This window comes from Meleagris gallopavo, chromosome 4 (genome assembly GCF_000146605.3).
Source record: "Meleagris gallopavo isolate NT-WF06-2002-E0010 breed Aviagen turkey brand Nicholas breeding stock chromosome 4, Turkey_5.1, whole genome shotgun sequence".
NCBI classification, from domain to species: domain Eukaryota; kingdom Metazoa; phylum Chordata; class Aves; order Galliformes; family Phasianidae; genus Meleagris; species Meleagris gallopavo.
The window spans coordinates 5,168,351-5,186,896 of NC_015014.2; the positions used below are offsets into that span (position 1 = coordinate 5,168,351).

Below are 18,546 nucleotides of genomic sequence, written 5' to 3' on the forward strand. Positions count from 1 at the left end.
TTTTTTCCCCCCTTCTTTGGCCTCCTATTCAGTAAAGAAGCATCACTTACAAATTTCAGAGCAAATCATCTCTATAAATTTTCAGGAGAGGGAAGATGAATAGAACTGTTTTCCAAATGTAGGATTGAATTTAAATGCTTTATTTTTCTAAACTGTAGCTTAGCAAGTAAGGCATTAAAGGGAAAACAAACACAAACAAACAAAACAACGGGGGAAACAGTTCGGAAACTGAAACAAATGGGGAACCTAGACATAGAACCATAGAATGTCTTGGGTTGGAAGGGACCCCAAGGATCATGAAGCTCCAGCCCTTCTGCCACGGGCAGAGCTGCCATAACTGCCTCATTATTGAAGATTAACTACAAACAGTAACATGAAGGATGATATGTATTAATAGTGGGATTTTAATCTATTTTCTGAATACCTATCAGAAATAATTTTGGCAGATGTGTGAATCCAAGGATTCCTACGTTTCAGAACATCATCGGAGTTTTCAGTTCTGTTAAACTTCAGTGCTTAACAGTAGCTGCTGCATAGTTTAAGGTGATGTCCTTGAGGCTAGGTGCTGCATTTGGCTGGACCACCAGAAGTCAGGTGCTAACGTTGCTTTCATGAAGTGAATGGTTTTATGTCATAGCAGTGCCTTACAGTACTACATTCAATTTCCTGGCTCTTTTTTTAGGTGGTGGCCAAAACATTTCATGGAGCAGGCCTGGTTGTTCCTGTAGACAAAAATGATGTTGGATACAGAGAGCTTCCTGAAACAAATGGTAAGAATCTTGTTTTCTGTGTTCTTCCACTTTCATTAGGCAGCCTCCAGGCCAATCTAGTCTGCAAAAAACAAACTGCAGTCAGATTTTCTACCTGGAGAAGATGAGTAGCTGGGAGTAAAGGGCAGAAGCTTTAACCATTGTAATGTAATTTATATATTTTTAATAAATCTGATAAGAATCAGTAAAACATACTACATACTACTACTGAAGTAGCAACTAAAGTAGTAGTTTAGTCTATGCTGCTGTATTGGCACAGCCGTATGGGAAGGATTCTAAAAGAACTGATCCACATTCAGGGATGTTTTGGTTTTATTTCTCATTCTGCCTCTTCTGGTGCTGTTCTAACCTGAATCAGTTCCTTGATGCAAGTTTTGATACATGAACACCCATCTCTGCAGCAGGAACTGAGATAGGGTGGATACAGGGTGAGAAGGAGCTGCAAAGGGGGACACTTTTTCACCAATAGCTCAGGTTGTGTCCATTTAATCTTCAGTTGAGACCCATGGGGATACTTTTGGCAGAAGCTGCTTTGATGCAGTATTATTTATTTAAACATATTTCTGCTTTTATTTTTGCAGCTAATCTTAAGAAAATATGTAAGGCCATTGTTGATGCTCCTACTGATGATGAGAGACTGAAGGCGTTTGCACCCATTCAAGAAATGCTCACCTACGTTCAGTTTGCTAATGATGAATGTGACTATGGAATGGGATATGAACTGGGGATGGACCTTTTCTGCTATGGCTCACATGTAAGTACTACAGAAGCCATGCATGTAGCAGACAAACATTATTTTTTTGTGTAGATCAGGGGTTGGTGTGTATCACAGATCTTTATTCCGAACTCTTTATCATATACTTGTTGCTAGGAATCATGGAAATCTGTGTGGATATTCTTAGTGTGGGAAAACAGCTGAGAAAAGTCGTATTTGTGACACTATTCCATGTTAAATTAGAAACAGCTTCTATGAAGCCATGATCCTCCAGGTCAGAAGAATTTAAATGGCACTTTTGTGATTTGATGTGCACATGACAGTGAGTCACACTGAAAAAATGCAGAATTCTTAGTCTAGATATGCAGGATAGATACGAAGCTCCCTCTCCCCACCTGCTTTTATGGGCTTAAGCACTCGTGCTGAACTTGATCAAGAAACAGGCTGATGTCTGTCTGCAGTCACCCCAGGGGGGCAAAAAATTGACCCTGGGGTCCTTTGCCTGAGTACACCTCCCATAGGATGGCATAAAGCCCTTCCACCAGCCTGCTGTAGCCTGTAGGTTTCCAGATGTTTATTTCTGGCTTGCTGATGCTGTTGACTCACCGGCACTTAATCACACCTAAAGACTCAGTGTAACACTCCTTGTTCTCTATTCACCATCGCCCCCCTTCAACTGAAAAGGATCATGGCTGCAGGGACATCACCGTTGGCTGTGTTTCTCACTGCATGCTACCAGCCACTGATGGAACCGCTGCAGTCCCAAATAGAGGTGCCTGAGCCCTGGGGAGAGGTGGGCCTGGTGCAGGGCTGCGCTTAGGGCTGCTGTTCTCTCGTGCAGTACTTCCACAAGACCGTGGCCCAGCTGCTGCCGCTCGCCTACAGCCTGCTGAAGAGGAACCTCTTCGCCGAGGTGATCGAGGCGCACCTGGCGGACCGAAGGCAGGAGGGCCTGGACCGCCTGGCGCCCTGAGTCGGGGCAGCACCAGGGCTGTGCTCGTGTTGTGGGGGCTGCTTTATTCGTTCTGTGCTATTTTTCCACGTGCGAACGCGTTCTGTGCTGTTAATAAAGCTTTCTTAAGGACCGGCTGTCTCTTGCTCGCCTTGGAGACCCCTGGGGCGAGGCTATAAAATGATTCCAACAAGCATCAGTAATGTCAGTTGGTGCCACTCATGGAGGAATTTTCAGTGACATCACTTTGCTTGATACGTGCTTCCATCTCGGACACCGATTTGTCACGTAGCCCCTCTGTTGCCACGTGTCACACAGCAACAAAATGGACTGGAACGTTGGTGGGAAGGTTCAGCCTCTACAGTCGTTCCAACTGTAAATAGGAGGCGTTACTTTCAGAGCGCTCCTTGAACCGTATCACTCAGTTTAGTTTAACACACTGCAAAGCCATAGGCCATTTTAAATCATAAAGCTATTTTCAGTTCTCAGTCATGCAGGATCTGCTTTTCTAAATCTGACAGCTCCCCCCCTTTGGATCAGCATACAGATGTTTCATTTATTCAAACATCAGCAAGCAGACATGAGCTGTTTCATGGGCCTTCTCGTTTCAGGCTCCAAACAGAAGACACTTCCATATCAATGCCCTGTAAGTCACACAAGCATTCACCTTTCGCATTATTATTTAGTTCTGAACATCTCTGAAAAAAACGGGGATTTCAGTATGTACTTTCATCTGTTCTTCTCAATGTGAGATTAATGACTGTAACACTAACTGGAAAAAATACCAAAGTGAAATACATGGCAAACAGGCATCTAACAACCTTACCATGTTCTTTTTAAGCAGGACTAAAAATGCACTGTAAAGAAACTGTTTCTACCTTTGGGACGATATAAGCATCACCTATTTTTGAATCAGGAAGCCAACTACTCTGCAATTACATGATTGAAGCAAATTTGAAAACGTCTGTTTCAGAAATGTGTGATTTTTCCTAGTGTTGTATTTTAAGCCTGTGGCTGTTTATCTCAGGGAAATTAAATGCAAAAATCAACAGAAATACCGTTTGAGAAAAGATGACAGAGTCGAAGCGACAAATGGTCATATAGAAGTTTTTAATGTTTGATTAAGTCATCACAGTAATGGGAATTTTTACTGTAATGATACGCAGCTCTACCACACTATTATAAATAAAAACATTAAGATCAATCAATATTAAATACAGCTCTAGGCAACATCACAGATTAACAAAGTATGCATTCTTCATCAACCAGTAACTGAATGGTTTAAAACAAAAAATAATAATAATGCTGACACTTTCATCCTCCCATCCACCACATTTTTTTTTTCAAATCAGTAACTTGAGTAAGGCGCTGGAAGCTTTACATTAGAAAAATTTTGTTGAACAGCACAGGCACACATACTTCAGTATCAGAATTTCTAATGCATGTTTACGAGACGTTTTGCATGTCAGTGGAGAAAGCTTAGCAGGTAAGAACAGTAACCAGAGATGCACCACTTATATGCAGCACTTGGGATCCATACTAAAATGATAAAACACAGCAGGGGCACGGACTGCACTGTATTCCAGACAGTATGGTCTGTAGGTGGGGTCAGGTGCAAATCAATACACTGCAGTGTATTAGGATGAGGAAACCATCAGAAATGGCAGAGGCTTCAAACTGGTTTAAAGCAATTTTTTTTTTTTTAAAGCTGTAGTGCATTTATATCCTTCCACTACAGAAATAATAATAATAATAAACAGCAGAGATCAGCCTCAGACAATTTCCTGAGCTGTCCTCCTCGGATAGACCAAACCCTGCTCCTTATAAGGTTTCTGCAAGCTCACACAATGTAACAGAACAAGTTTGGAGCTGGTAGCACTGACTCACTTGGAAGAGTACAGCTAGTTGCTGCCACACAGCAACCATAACAGCTCGATTCTGTTTCAGTTCCAAAGCTGCTTTCTGCACAGGGGCTGACTGCAGCCCACCAACACATCAGGCTTTCCCCTGGTTCCAGTTGATGCAAGAGGTGAGAAAGAGGTGACTGCAGTTTTATATTCTGAAAACAGACAGCAATTCAGTGGAGCACTTGAAGCGCTGGCATTGTTATGGAGCTCGCCAATCCTGCCAGAGCACTATTTGGAGCACATCACCGCTCTTCAAGGTAAGATCGTGCTGAGCACTTGGCTGAATAAAGATGTTTGAGGTAACTGTGATGACAGCCTTAGAGATGCCCAAGATTTTAGCTGTTTCATCATTTAAACTTTTGCAGTCTTATGGGCGAAATTGTTAATAACTAAATTTTATTTCACCACATACTGTAAAACAAGATTTTGTCAACCATTTTTCTTAGCTTTTTTACTGCTTTTTTACTTAGCTTTTTTTACTGCTTTTTTACTTACAGCACGCTACCTTTGTTTCCACACTTGTTTGTGGCGCTTTGAAAAGCTGCAGAAAAATTAATCTGGTGGCTGAAAGGAGAAAGACGTTAGGAATGTGTCAGCTCACCTTCTGGCGCGTGTGGTGCTGCTCAGCTCTGAAGTCCTGCCAAGCTTTCAAGTACTGGATTCGATTCTGCCCTGCTGCTCATCTTCTGTGGCTGTGTATCATTCACACCTCTGTGTACTCAGAAAAGAAGTCTAAAGCAATCTAATAATTATAGTTGCTTCCTATTCGTTTTAAAACCCTGATTTTTTTAAATAATGTTTTTAATATTACTGTTCCAGTTATCTGCTCAGGAAGGGAAAAGGAAGTCTTAAGGTAACGGCAGTGAAAGTTACATCTGAAGATCATCTTATATGCATGTTGGATTGTAAAGAAACAATTTTGTTTAAACCCTTCATCTAGTTGTAAACATTTGCTAATCCTCCATCACTCGCAGAGGATTACGAATTATTATATAAAATCACATTAAAAAGGTAATTAGTTATGTGAGACATTAACTGATTTGTATTTAATAGATTTTTTTAATTCATAAAAATATAAATAATGGTAAAACCTCAAGAAAAATAATATACATTAGTGCAAGTTATGAGTTACGTTTCTTCCTACCATGTCAGCAGTGGGACGTCTTTTGTTCAGAAGAAAAAAGAAAACTGAGCGATCTCAAACTTTACAGAGGGGAAATATCTCCAGTGTTGTAGCATGCATTTTTCCAGATACACGTATACAGAATTGTTCCAGCTCTTAACTAGTAGAACAGCAGTACTTCTCCTGATACTGCACAACATTGGTATATACCCTAGTGTTTCGACAATACAAAAATTGCATAAGATCAGGTCACATTATTGATATTTTCTGCAGCAAAACCAGTATTTTTCTCTGCAACTCTACTTTCTTTTGTTTACTTTTTCTCTTACCACGGCAGATGGGCTGAAAGATGTTTCGCGTGGCTCTTGCAAGGTATTTCCTGCTCAGTCTGCTTTTGTCGCAGTAGATCTGTACTGCCCCAAGCACTTCACGATGTTCAACCTTACGCATTTAATGGCACAAGCAAAACCTCCCTCCTTGTGATCCAACCTCAGTAACTCACAGTACATCTCAATATGAGAAACAACTACTTCAAAAGGGCACACCAATTTAAAGAGGCTTTGTTACGGCTCAGGAGAGAGAGAAATAAAGCTCTTCTGGAATGTAGAAAGGTGACGTGTAATAATTATACATTTCATGAGTTAACACAACAGTTTTCAATGGTAAAAAGGGCAAGACCTTTCAGTCTCCATAAGATGGCTCAATTCAGAAGGATCCCTCCAGAAATAGGGACTAGTAACACATCTCTTTGATGCTGAAGTACCAGGCTGGGGCTGGAGAATTGTGCCACCTCGCACGGCTCTCGCACTGCACTATCATGGCAGACCGGACATCTCAGGACGCATCCAGTGCAGGACAGCAGCTCCCACGCTCCCAACAGCCTTCCTCCTCTCCACATATTCCCCCAGACCAACTCCTGATTTCCAGCAGCACCGTTACGCAAAAACCCAGCTCTCATTTCTGATTTTTAGAAGTATCTCCCAGACTAAAGTGTTGTGCTATTCAACAAATGAACCTCCTCTTCAGTTTCCTCTCTCTCCTCAGCTATGGGTTTCAGTTGAACATTATTGAGGCGGGGTCTTGGTTTGCCGTCTGGGCCATATGACGGAGGATATCTTTTTTTGTTATAATGCCAAGGAGGCGCCTGGAAAGGATAAACAAACATCACCGTTAACCCGAGCGGGGAAACTAGTCAAACAGAACACATCTGTAGCCAAGTCCTTTTTGTTGACAGGGACAGAGCGAAAGTAAACAGCCTGATTTTCTTATTTAAACACAAGCATTTTATTAATCAAAATATTTAGTAACCACCAGTTTGTTAACAGACAGCAGTGCTGAGACACCACACCTGGATGGTCTCTGACAGCTGTAGTCCATTTTAATTAAATATAATTAATGCAAGTAAAGCCCGTGACAATTTTTATTTAACATTTTGTTTCCAGAAAAATGAAATTTGGTTAGCTATGCCAACAAAAAAGTAAAAGAAAAATAAAATAAAGAAGGACAAAGAAAAAGGAGGTATGAAAAAGAAGTGATACCGATCCCATTTCATAAGGGAGGTGTGTTTGGGCAAGTCACCACAAGTGACACACTGCTCGATGGCCCCCAAATCCTAGCAGCAAATCAGACTCCCCTCCCCTTCTTTCTTAAAATCACAAGGGTCTTTCCCATCTGACACACTGGCTCAGACTGAATATATTCATAGGAGCACACTGTATTGCCCATGAAACTTTTGCAAAATAATGAATAGTTGACTAGGCTTTAGAGTTCACAGCTTCAGAAAATTAATTACGAATAATAAAAGTTTTCATTTTCAACTTTGGATACTGTGCTCTTATGACAGCAACTGAATTGCTTTTAAAAGCAAAACTTTGTGAAACATCAAAAAGGGTGAGACTGTCCAAAAGGATAATATCACAGGAGAAGCAAAGAGCAGAATGAATGAGCTGCTGCCCTTGTTATTTTGGTTAGTACATTTTGGTTTGGGTTTTTTTATTTATTAAAGGACGCATGAAATACTTGTGAAATATTAGCATAAAATGAGAACATAATTAGCATGTTTTGCACATAAGCAGCTAAACTTGGTGGCTAGGTTTAGCAAAGATGCAGCTATTGCAGAGCAACCAATGTCCAAATTAAGACAAAGTCTATCTTACAACTAAGGTTAGATCACAACATCGTACTTAAAACAGTATGAAGTCAACAGTAGATGCATTAGCGTGCCATTTAGTAGCTCAGGGTCCCACTGGAGTGCACTAGTTGCTGTAGGTAACAGCAGCAGAATCACAGGACTTTGGACAGAATTAAAGGACTTCACGCGATTTTTAAAAATGCTCTTATTTCCCAGTTGATAAATGGGGATTACAGGGAAGACCTGATGCTGCAAGACATTAAGAACTTTGCTCCTCAAAATGTACGCTGCTTAATTAGCAACTTAACAGCTATTTAAAGCTGTCAAAATCAGCATATGGAAAAAATTAAATTTACAATGAGGGGGAAAAGGTATTCCTAGCTGTGTGCTTTCCCAGTGAGGGAAATCAAAAGGTGGATCTACGTGATCCAAAGAACAAAATACCAGATTCTGTTTTACCTTCCTTTAATGTTGTGACTAACAGACCGTCCATAGCAACTGCTTAATTTCTATACGAGGATTTTGCACACATTGTTTTCTGTTATAGTTTCTTTAATACAAATTTTTAATACAGGATTATTTCTTTGTTCAGCCGATGTCATAAAAGTACTGAACAGTTCACAAGTTTCATGCTTCCTGACTTCTAACGTGTCTAATTATGAGATCTGATATATCTAATCACCAAGGGTTCGACGTGCTGCTTTAGTTGCTCGAGATGCTCTAATATGTTCTTCTTTGTGATGATCCCCAAGACAATCCTGAAACAGATCATGTTATGCTAATAACTGCGTGTGAAATCAAATCAAAAAAGTTCTAGTCACAATGAAAAAGGTTTAGAGTAGTGCAAAACTAAAAAAGAAAATGGGTTGCAAGAAAGTTAATGAGATAGTTAAATGAAAATGGTTTGAAACTCAGCACCCTTTCCCAGACTTTTTTTTCCCCTCCACATGTTTGATCTCCAACAACCCCACAGCAATATGTTTCTCTATCTACACACTGGGGAAGCATACTTCAGCTCTTCTCGCCACATCCTAATTTCTTCAGATTTTAGAGGCACTGAAACTAAAATCTACTTTATATCCTTTGTTTACTAGTTATTTCTCCTCACAAATACAAATCACTATTCGCATTATAACAAGCTACAGTAAGTGATCAAAGCAGTATCTGTAAAGTCACAGAAATTGAGGTCTGAAGCTTCACTACAGAGCAGGGTTACCCGGCCCCAGGAACAGACAAATTCAAACCAATTTCTCATTTATCTTAATATAAATAAAGAGCAGCACCTAAAAATGGACGCTGTGATAAAAGCTAGAAAGAATCAGGCTCAGTCTTTATATATCTCTGTATCTATCATCAGCACCAATTCCTGCACAATTCCTAACTGTAACCAGATTTATGTATATCTATCTAGCTATATATCTCTATTCAATGTGCATGAAATTTGCCATAATTTAGACAAATTCTCTGGGTGGTGCATAGCCAACTGGACCTCAGGGATTAACTATCCAACCTTGCTATGGACAGCATTCTCATGGAAGATCACAAGCTTATAAACTGAAATGGGACAGCAAGCACTGAGTATCAGAAAACAACAAATCAAAGTCTCCCATATTTGCAGCTACTTTATCATCAAATAATTAAAAACTTACACTACAGTTTGACATACCTTTACAAGATCAATCTCTCTTTAGAGCCGTTTTTCACATCAATGTTAATGTTTGAGCACTCAACCACAACAGAAACTAAGACAAAAACCCATAGTAATAAATATTTATCACTGAAGTTTTACCAATTCAAATTTCCCTGCATAAATAGGAATAATTGTATGCATGTCTGCACTGATTTTTAAGTGGCAGATCATGATGGCCTTTTCCTGGCAGCTTTTTTTAAGAGCTATTTATGCTTCTAAAAGCATCTACTTGCCATTCCACACAAAGATGAATTTAATAAAAAGCAAATTTAAAAAAAAAATCAGAAAGCAACAACAACAAAAAAAACAGGAGCACATTTAAGATACATTTGTTTTAGAAGACATCTTAGGAAACAAATTTGGAAGTTTGCACTATTTCAATATTTGCCACTTAGAGCAGCACTCCTTTTGCCCACAGCAAAAATAAATACCATCTATGTTTAAGGTTTCTTAGCTTTTTCCCATGGACACTGGTACTAAATAATGTAGATTAGCAGACAGTGCTTCACTTCTCATGTGATTTAAAAAGATGCTAGAGAGAAAGCAAGATACTGTGGTAGAAGCTGCAGTGTTAAGTGCAAGTGCTTAACACAAAAGATACAGGGAAGCAGAATGCTGAAGTAGAACCATACTCAAAAGATCTTGTAAAAAAAGAAATAGTTCAGAGGCAATTATAACAAACAATTTTCTGTTTCCACACTTAGGGCTGATTTATTAAGTGGCGACCACATATCAACCCCCTATAGTCACACTTACAAACACTCTACATCTTGAAGTTACCCTCTTGAAGTATTTTGAATTGTACAATCGCTGCAGACTGCAGTTTCAGAACTAGTAGCAGTTACTTAGTTTTCAGTATTCCAAAACTAATAGCTTGGTGGTAATTGCCATTCATGAACTCCAGAAGAGGAGAAAATGAATGGATTTTTTTTCTCCTTTGCTTTTTATGAACCTAGTATTTGTAGAAGTTGTACAGCTGATGTATTCCACTTTTTAAATTTTTTTTTTTAAAAAGAAAACCTTTTAAAAAAAAACCAAACACCCAGAAACTACCTGCCTGCTTACTTGGAATACAGGGAGAGGTAAGAATTTAAGAGACGTGCACCTTCTTGTCACTGACATACTGCACCAAATGAATGGGTTCAAATTCCATCAAAGCTTTGATCCCAGAAGTGAAAGATAGTATACCTAACAAAAGAACACAGAGTTGCTCCCACATCACTCACCCATTGTGTGTCACAAGGCACTGCCTCAAACCCAACTTCCGGAAAATATCCACCACTATTTCCATAGGTGTGTGGTCTGTCACGGTGAAAGGGCTCATGTCAAGTATGCTTCTCAGTTTCAAAGGCCGAGGGCTTTCTGCTGGAAGTGATGGGGTATGCTGGGCAAAACAGACCCTGGAACTGCCAACAATCCCTTCCTGCTTCTTCCTTGCACTTTCTTTAAGGGGAAGAAAAGAAAAAAGAGCAGGAAAACTTACATTTTTGGAGTAAGATCATTTAGCGCAAAGTTCAATCAACACTACCAGGCTCTGATGCTGATATGCTGACATTGTGTTTCTATACCCACTGCTTTATTCCTGAGATGTGTTTGTGCAGAAATCACAAAAACTATTTATCATACAGCTTTAGCCATCCTTCAGCTACTGCCTTTCTCAATCCAACAGCAAAAATAAAATTTATTTACTATGGAGAGATGGAAATACTGAAAAGCTAACATACAGGAAGCATGCAGCAGCTGAAGCAGTTGTCAAAAAGAAAGCTGATCTGATAGTTCCTCTACAAGAACGACAAATAAATGGTTTCAAACCATCAGTGATTACAAACTCCTCATTTCTGATCTCCTTGTGATTACTGTCTTACTTATGCAAATGTATTTAGCTTTTTGTGAACTTGATCTGTACCCTCTTCAGTATTTGGCTACATGAGCGACTCTCCCTGTACCCCGAGCTACCTCACTGACTGACTCCAAGACAAAGCACCATGCACCATGCACTCTCTGTAACTCAAATAAGTTTTAACTGTGGAAGTGTTTTATCAGAACAATGTTTTGCTATTCCTCCTTCTAGTCTTAAGTAAATACAAACTTAAAACCATACAATATCTGTAATTCTTTTCCCTAAAGAGATATTTGTCAATATACAACCTTACAAATTATGAAAAAATATGAGTATTTTAAGATACAATTTCCGTCACTGATTTTATGTACAAGTATTTCTTAAATAATAATTCTATTTCCCTTTGCTGGCGATTGTAATTTCAAAATCCACATTTCTTTTGCCAAGGCACAAAGCACAGCCCTAGTTATCAGACAGTTTCTAACAGCCATCCAGAGACAGGGCCCAAACAGAGCACATGCCTGATGCCAAACTTCACAGCACGCAGACAATAAGAAATGTAAAATATTTCACTCATCTCTCCACAGTACAATATTAGTTGGTGAAAAAAGAAAAACAACAAAAAGAAAACAGCAAATAAAATACTCCCAAAGAGAAGCTTGATGCTCATTTACATTTTACAATGACTTTGACAGTAACTCTGACTGAATCCCGCTTTTCCAAATGGGAATTACTCAATTTTGAAGATGGTTGAGGATTTTGAGGAAAGTTGAATGCCCTTGAGGAAAAGAACCGTCATCAAATACTACAAAACAAACAAAAATACTGGACTAGATGCCAGTCTGGCCTACAAGTATTGTACACAAAGGCACAAAGATATTAGCATTTTATTTTATGGTCTGCTATTGGACATAATCAATATCTTCAGTAAAGCAATAGACTACGCAAGCTAACTGGACCTTAAACCTGAAATAAGTAGAAACACAGAGAGTAAGTTCTCTTTTAAACTTTACAATAATTTCTATTAGAATATATAATCATAAAATATTGGGAGATAATTACCTATTGCAATAGTTAAATCTCTTCTTAAAGCAAAGCCCACTAGTCTCTGCGATTCTTTTGACATAATAACAGGAAAACCATTATAGCTGGTTTCGTTGATCAAGTTTTCTATGTCTTCAACTGTCATATTATCCTGTGTTAAAACAGCTAACGGTGGGTCGCTTCTTCGAGGTCTCATAACATCAGCAGCAAGTGTTGTGTGAGTAAATTCCTCCTTTGCATCCAAGAAGGGATATCCATTCAGTCGGATGTGTGCCTCATAAATGCCTTCCCTCCCAAAGGCATCTCCTACCCACTTACTGGTCATGACTGCAGCCATTAAGGGCACAATATACTCCAGCCCTCCTGTTAGCTCAAAGACAATAACTACCAGGGACACAGTCATCCTTGTCACACCACCTGTAAGAAAAATGGCAGTCAGTAATGCTTCAGTGTCAAAGAATACTGAACTTGTATTTTCTGCCTTCCTGCTGAGAACTGCAAACATAACTTTGCCATCTGACAAACATTACAAAAACAGAAGCACACAAGAAAAATGAACACAGACTAAACAAGTAAAAGAGCCTTAGGGAAAATTCCTGAAGATCAGAAAGTAAAAGGATTTGAAAAATATGTGCTTGTCTTTCACATAACTTAAGAACAACTGTATACTTTTTCAAGCAATTCCTAAGTTAAAAATACTGAGAAATTAAGAAATCCAAACCCAGTAAGATAATAATTTGGAAAAAGAATGACACTAATGCAGGAAAGGAACAGATAACAACTCAACAGCTATACTGTCCAAAATATCATGAATATAATGCTGCTGTTGAATTATAAAAACTAAAGAGAACTATAAGCTGGTGAAAACTTTCTTGAACAGAAGAAAGGAGTTACGTTTCTCCTTTGCCAGCATGCAAAATGTTTGTACTACAAACATTTCTGATACCGTGCCTTCTTTCAAAGAAATCGTATTCTTCCTTCAATGCATTCAAAGTGATTTTGATTGAACCATCTAAGAAAAGAAAAAACTTCCCCCCAAAACAACGGAACAACCTCTCCAAGAACCAGAGCCATTCCACTACTGTATATGATAGTTCTTAAGCTAGGACAAGACCTCCATGAAATCTCTCCTAGTTTAGGAGTGCAATCTTCTTCCAATGAAGCAGATTTTCAACAGTTTGTAAATCAGGCCTCATATCAGACCTGTAACCGGACTCCCCAGATCATTATGGGCTTCTTAAGTTTCTGTTTGGATTAACGAACTCCAAGAACATTTATTGCTATTCATGTAGAAGTGCCAGCAGATCATGTCACCTCCTTGTAGCAACTTCAACGTTTTCAACTCTGTTTTATACATTTCAATGCATATGACACCTATAATATGTAATTACTCCTATTGATGCCGAAAAGAAATAGCAAACTCCTATTTAAGTTACTCTCTTTCCCACCACATAGTCACTTTCATATTATTCCTCAGATCATAAGGATCTAAAAGCTTACACAAAGATATGTGACTGTATTCTTCTGAAGAAAGAGAAGTCCACATTACAAGTGTTCCTATACAGCACATTTATACCTATCCCCACTTCTCGTTGTTACTTTGCTAACATAAAACAAAATAAAAATCAGATATTTGCTTTGTTACAGTTTAGTTACCTAAGCAGGCAGCAGCACCAACCATGGCATAAAGACCAGGCGTAATACAGTCGGCTCCAACTTCACACCACTCCTTGAAAATGAACCAGTCGTGATGATAGTAAGCCAGCTGCTCCACTGCAATTCCTACAATCCTTCCTGCTATTGCTCCAATTGCCATACTGGGTATGAACAACCCAGATGGAACCTACAACAGAAATGGAATAACTGCCACCACGCTGATGGGAACATATTTGTTGCATATTTTAAAAAGAAATGCAAATACTCAGACTGTCATTAAAAACGCTACAAGGTTAGGAAAACTTAATGCAAATTCCTAAGACAAAAAAGCAGATTAACACATTACTGTTAAAAAACAACAACAACAAACACATGTCTATTGTAATTTTAGTTATTTGATCTGTTTTTCTGTTACTAACTTAACCCAAATAGGCTAGATGGCATTGCAATAAGATTTAACCAAACCATTCTGGTATGACAAGTCTTGGTTAGCCTTGTAGCTGCAAAAGGAGTGAGGATTCAACAGAGACACTGCTGTTGTGCCTCTTCTCCTCCTTTTCAAGAAACCACCAGGAATAAAATAAAACAAACAAACAGAAAAACACCAAAACCATACTGCATCTGAACATCTCATTAAACTGGAAATGCCCGTTGTTTCACCTCATAGCAGTTGTTACTATCAGAAATATATTCCACCATGACCAAGGCATGAACCTCAACTACAATTTTTACTTTTGTCTAAACACACCTTTGTCAAAATAATTTCATTTTAAAAAACCATACCATTGGTGTCAAAGAAAAAGCCATTTAATTTTTTTTCCACTGTAGAGCTGGGAAGCGTATGCATTATGCAGCTTGTAACTAGATTCTGCCATGGAATCCAGTAGCTGATGCAGAACTGTATTTCAGATTCTATTTACATTATTATTATATTGACAACATGTGTAGTTGCAAAGAATTTCTAACAGGTAAACCAAGGACAAATCAATATTCCACAATTTATTTCAAAGCCATCTGCATTAGTTGTATTGAAAAGGTTTAATAATCCTTCATTCCCATCCTAATTTTTACCTAATTACTGAATTACCTAATATTTCAGTGTTGACAGCAGTCAACAATGCCATATTCTGCTAAGAGTAAAATTGTGCACTGACATCACTAATGCTACTTCCTACAATTAATTGTGTCTGAAACCCTTTTTAATTGTTAAGTACTTTTTTCTTTCTTTTTTTTTTTGCTTAGTGAAAATCATTCTTGGGGAACACTACAGTAACACCTGAAAACATATATTATAGACACAGAAGTAATAGAATGTATTTTTGAAACTGCTGAGTTTCTAGTATGCTACACTAGTATGTCACAGTAATTCAGTCTCCAAATGGAGACTACATTCAAATTTCTGGTCCTTTGTTAACATGAATTGTTCATGAATCTCCTTCTCTTCATCACATGTGGATAATAAGTCAAAGGTCTAACTATGATTGCAATTTTACAGGTGACTTTTTTAGCATAAGCCTCTGACTCACATGTCACAAAGCAGAGAGGAACCTCACCACAGAAAGAGCAATGAAAAAAAATCAGGTTTTACCTTCTTTCTTTTCCAGTGCATAAAGTGCCCAACTCAAGTTATACTTTAGAGAAAATGATTTATACTGTGGCAAATGCAGGATATACACGCAAACTTCTCTAGCAATGCAGTTGCCCTTGGCACTTGTAAACTGTAACAAGTTTACTGAAAATAAAATCCTGCATACACACAACCTTTTTACTTTTGCAGCATAGTTGTGTTAAGGCCTGGAAAAAAATACGTTGCCTTATCAGTCCCCCTGGCAATCTCTGATCATGGCAGTAAAAGCAGTTGGAATCACCGTATCCTATAGGCAGCTGAGTTGCTTTGCCAATAATATCTCCAACAAATTGCGACTGCTGAAGTTATGAGAGAAGGAACCAAAAACAGATCAAGAAGCTCTACCTTTGTGTAACTGTGAATTCTAATACACAGTGTGTGTTCCTGGGCTGACAACTTCGTGAGACAGCTAGATGTACATGAAAGAGGAGTGGTAAGACACAGTACAGACACAGTACAGGTGTTAGGTGTTGCCATTCTGGGCAGTAAGAAACCGGATGAGGTTCAACAAAAGCAAGTGTAGGGTCTTACACCTAGGGAGGAATAATTGCATGCACCAATACAGGCTGGGGGATGAGCTGCTGGAGAGGAGCTCTGCAGAGAGGGACCTGGGCGTCCTGGTGGACGACAGGTTGGCCATGAGCCAGCAGTGTGCCCTCGTGGCCAAAAAGGCCAATGGCATTCTGGGGTGCATTAAGAAGAGCGTGTCCAGCAGGTCGAGGGAGGTGATCCTCCCCCTCTACTCTGCCCTGGTAAGGCCTCATCTGGAGTACTGTGTCCAGTTCTGGGCTCCCCAGTTCAAAAAAGACAGGGATCTCTTGGAAAGAGTCCAGCGGAGGGCCACAAAGATGGTGAAGGGCCTGGAGTATCTCCCCTATGAAGAAAGGCTAAGTGAACTGGGTCTGTTCAGCCTTGAGAAAAGACGACTGAGAGGGGACCTGATCCAGGTTTATAAATATCTGAGGTGTGGCGGCCATAGCGGTGAGGCCAGTCTCTTTTCAGTGGTACGTGGAGACAGGACGAGGGGAAACGGACATAAGCTGCAGCACAGGAAGTTTCGCACGAATGTGCGTAAGAACTTCTTCACGGTGAGGTGATGGAGCACTGGAACGGGCTGCCCAGGGAGGTTGTGGAGTCTCCTTCTCTGGAGATATTCAAGTCTCGCCTGGACGCCTACCTGTGCGACCTGGTGTAGGGAACCTGCTTTGGCAGGGGGGTTGGTCTCGATGATCTCTAGAGGTCCCTTCCAACCTCTACAATTCTGTGATTCTGTGATTAGAATGCTTAAATGGTAAGAGGTATCCTAATGCTTAGAAGGGCAGAGTCCTAGATATAAGTGAAATGCTATACAACAGAATTTGAGAGTGATAACTGAAATTCTGTCTTATGGAAAGCTAACATTTAAAATATACCTAACAGATTTATCTTACCCAGCAACTAGTAATCAACAGTAAAGTTTTTTTTTTAAGAGATCTAAAACCATTTATGGAGAAAGAAATCTATAAACAAAGCTGCTAGCTTTGAGAGATGGAAAAATAAAAAGGCAGTAACAAAGAAAAATAATCACAGTAGACGATGTAGCCACTGCATTCAACTTACCTTAATACCAAACGTGAAGACTGTCATGATTATTTTAAATATGAGTGCTAAACACAATTGCCATATAGCTGAATAGACTCCAGTGCCTGCTGGACGATCAGGAATATCATCTACTATTTTGCTTGCATTCATATCATTTCTGTAGTCACAGAGGGAGGAGGACTCTAATGGCCCACAGTCTGTGAAGAGCTCTTTAATAAGCTCACTAGTGTTTAGCCTCGTATATGGATTGGGAAATGCTATGACAGCTGTTATTGCTGCAACAATGATGACCTCCAGGACAGGGTACTTCCCAAATTTTGTAGATTTGCGTCGACGACACCATGCAATGTTTGCTCGGATGAAAAATGCTCCCCAAAGCCCACCAAATACTCCCAAAAGAATGAAAGGTAGCAGTTCAAAAAGGTACCAAGGAGTGTGATATTCCACATAAAAAAGAACTAGGCGGCTATTACCAAAAGGATTGATGGACCTTAAAACAAATGCAGCGACTAAAGCAGCAAAAAATGATCTCCATAAAGTTTTCAATGGGAAATAGTAACTGACCTGCAAAAAGAAATATGTGAGAATTATTTGTAAGTCAATGAAAACAAATCCTGGAAAGACTTAAAAAATAAAACTAGTACGAAACATTTCTCGGTGAAAAGAGTTTGATGGCCCTTGTGGTCAGTTTCAGTTATTCTTGACTTACTAATCACTGACGTATTCAATTGTGTTTAGCATCTGAAACATTAAAGAAAAGAATGTTTAAAAACTTCTTTCAGAGAACTGTCAAATAGGTTTCTAAAGTCTCCTATGAAACGAGAAAAGCAGCCCAACAATTTTTCTTTTTAGACTGCATTTCTAGAGTGAAAAACTGGTGCATCTTTATGTAAACTGTAATTATTTTAGCTGACTAGGCTGAACTGCAGCAAAGTTGACATTCATCTAAAGTAAGTAAATAAACAAATAAATAAAATCTTTTACAGTTTGCCAGTAACAGAACTCAATTTCAAAATGCAAAATTATATTCTCTTTCAGGTAGGACTCTACAACTTAACGGAGTCTGAGATTTTTCACACTAAAAGAGATTTTTAAGCATCCTTCCTTTAGTGCTGTCTCTCGACATACCTCCTCCAGACTGAACAGGACTCCACCAATTGGGGCACCAAAGGCTACAGACACTCCCGCTGCTGATGCAGCTGACAATACCTGGAAAAGAACCATGGTGAAGGTTTTTTGCACTCTGTGGTGTGTTTTAAAATGAAGAACAGAATCTCAGTACAGTTATCAACTTTCCCAGGAGAACTTTCTTCATGAGGTCAAAGACACTCTGCTGCAAGCAGAGAAAAAATTGGAGACTACTGTCAAAATGAATCAAGAAGAGAGAATGTAAGGAAAAATCAAATGGTTTCTTATGAGGTAGGAGAAAGGCAGAAATGCTCCAACGTGGAAACTATTTACCTTGTAGAACACTAGGGATAATATGTTGTTTTTAAGACAAAAAAAAAAA

At 39.1% G+C, this 18,546-nt stretch overlaps 2 protein-coding genes across 3 annotated transcripts in view; one reads left to right on the forward strand and one right to left on the reverse strand.

Annotated features, from left to right (window-relative positions):
• Positions 1–2,570, forward strand: part of LOC100540323 (histone PARylation factor 1) — a 6,063-nt gene extending 3,493 nt beyond the window's left edge. Inside the window, exons 7-9 of the mRNA XM_031553007.1 lie at positions 683–770; positions 1,352–1,524; positions 2,327–2,570. Of these exons, the coding sequence (XP_031408867.1) occupies positions 683–770; positions 1,352–1,524; positions 2,327–2,458 (393 nt within the window). The 3' untranslated portion in view covers positions 2,459–2,570. The remainder of the gene's footprint in view (positions 1–682; positions 771–1,351; positions 1,525–2,326) is intronic.
• Positions 2,571–3,528: 958 nt separating this feature from the next.
• The window catches only part of CLCN3 (chloride voltage-gated channel 3), a 46,756-nt gene continuing 31,738 nt past the window's right edge, over positions 3,529–18,546 (reverse strand). The window contains exons 7-13 of one of the 2 annotated variants that reach the window (XM_003205387.3): positions 18,165–18,245; positions 17,055–17,600; positions 13,829–14,015; positions 12,191–12,589; positions 10,515–10,731; positions 8,281–8,356; positions 3,529–6,611 (exon numbers count right to left, since the gene is read on the reverse strand). In XM_003205387.3, coding sequence (XP_003205435.1) covers positions 6,453–6,611; positions 8,281–8,356; positions 10,515–10,731; positions 12,191–12,589; positions 13,829–14,015; positions 17,055–17,600; positions 18,165–18,245 — 1,665 coding nt within the window. In that variant the 3' untranslated portion in view covers positions 3,529–6,452. The remainder of the gene's footprint in view (positions 6,612–8,280; positions 8,357–10,514; positions 10,732–12,190; positions 12,590–13,828; positions 14,016–17,054; positions 17,601–18,164; positions 18,246–18,546) is intronic. The other variant, XM_010709486.1, reaches the window with a different exon arrangement.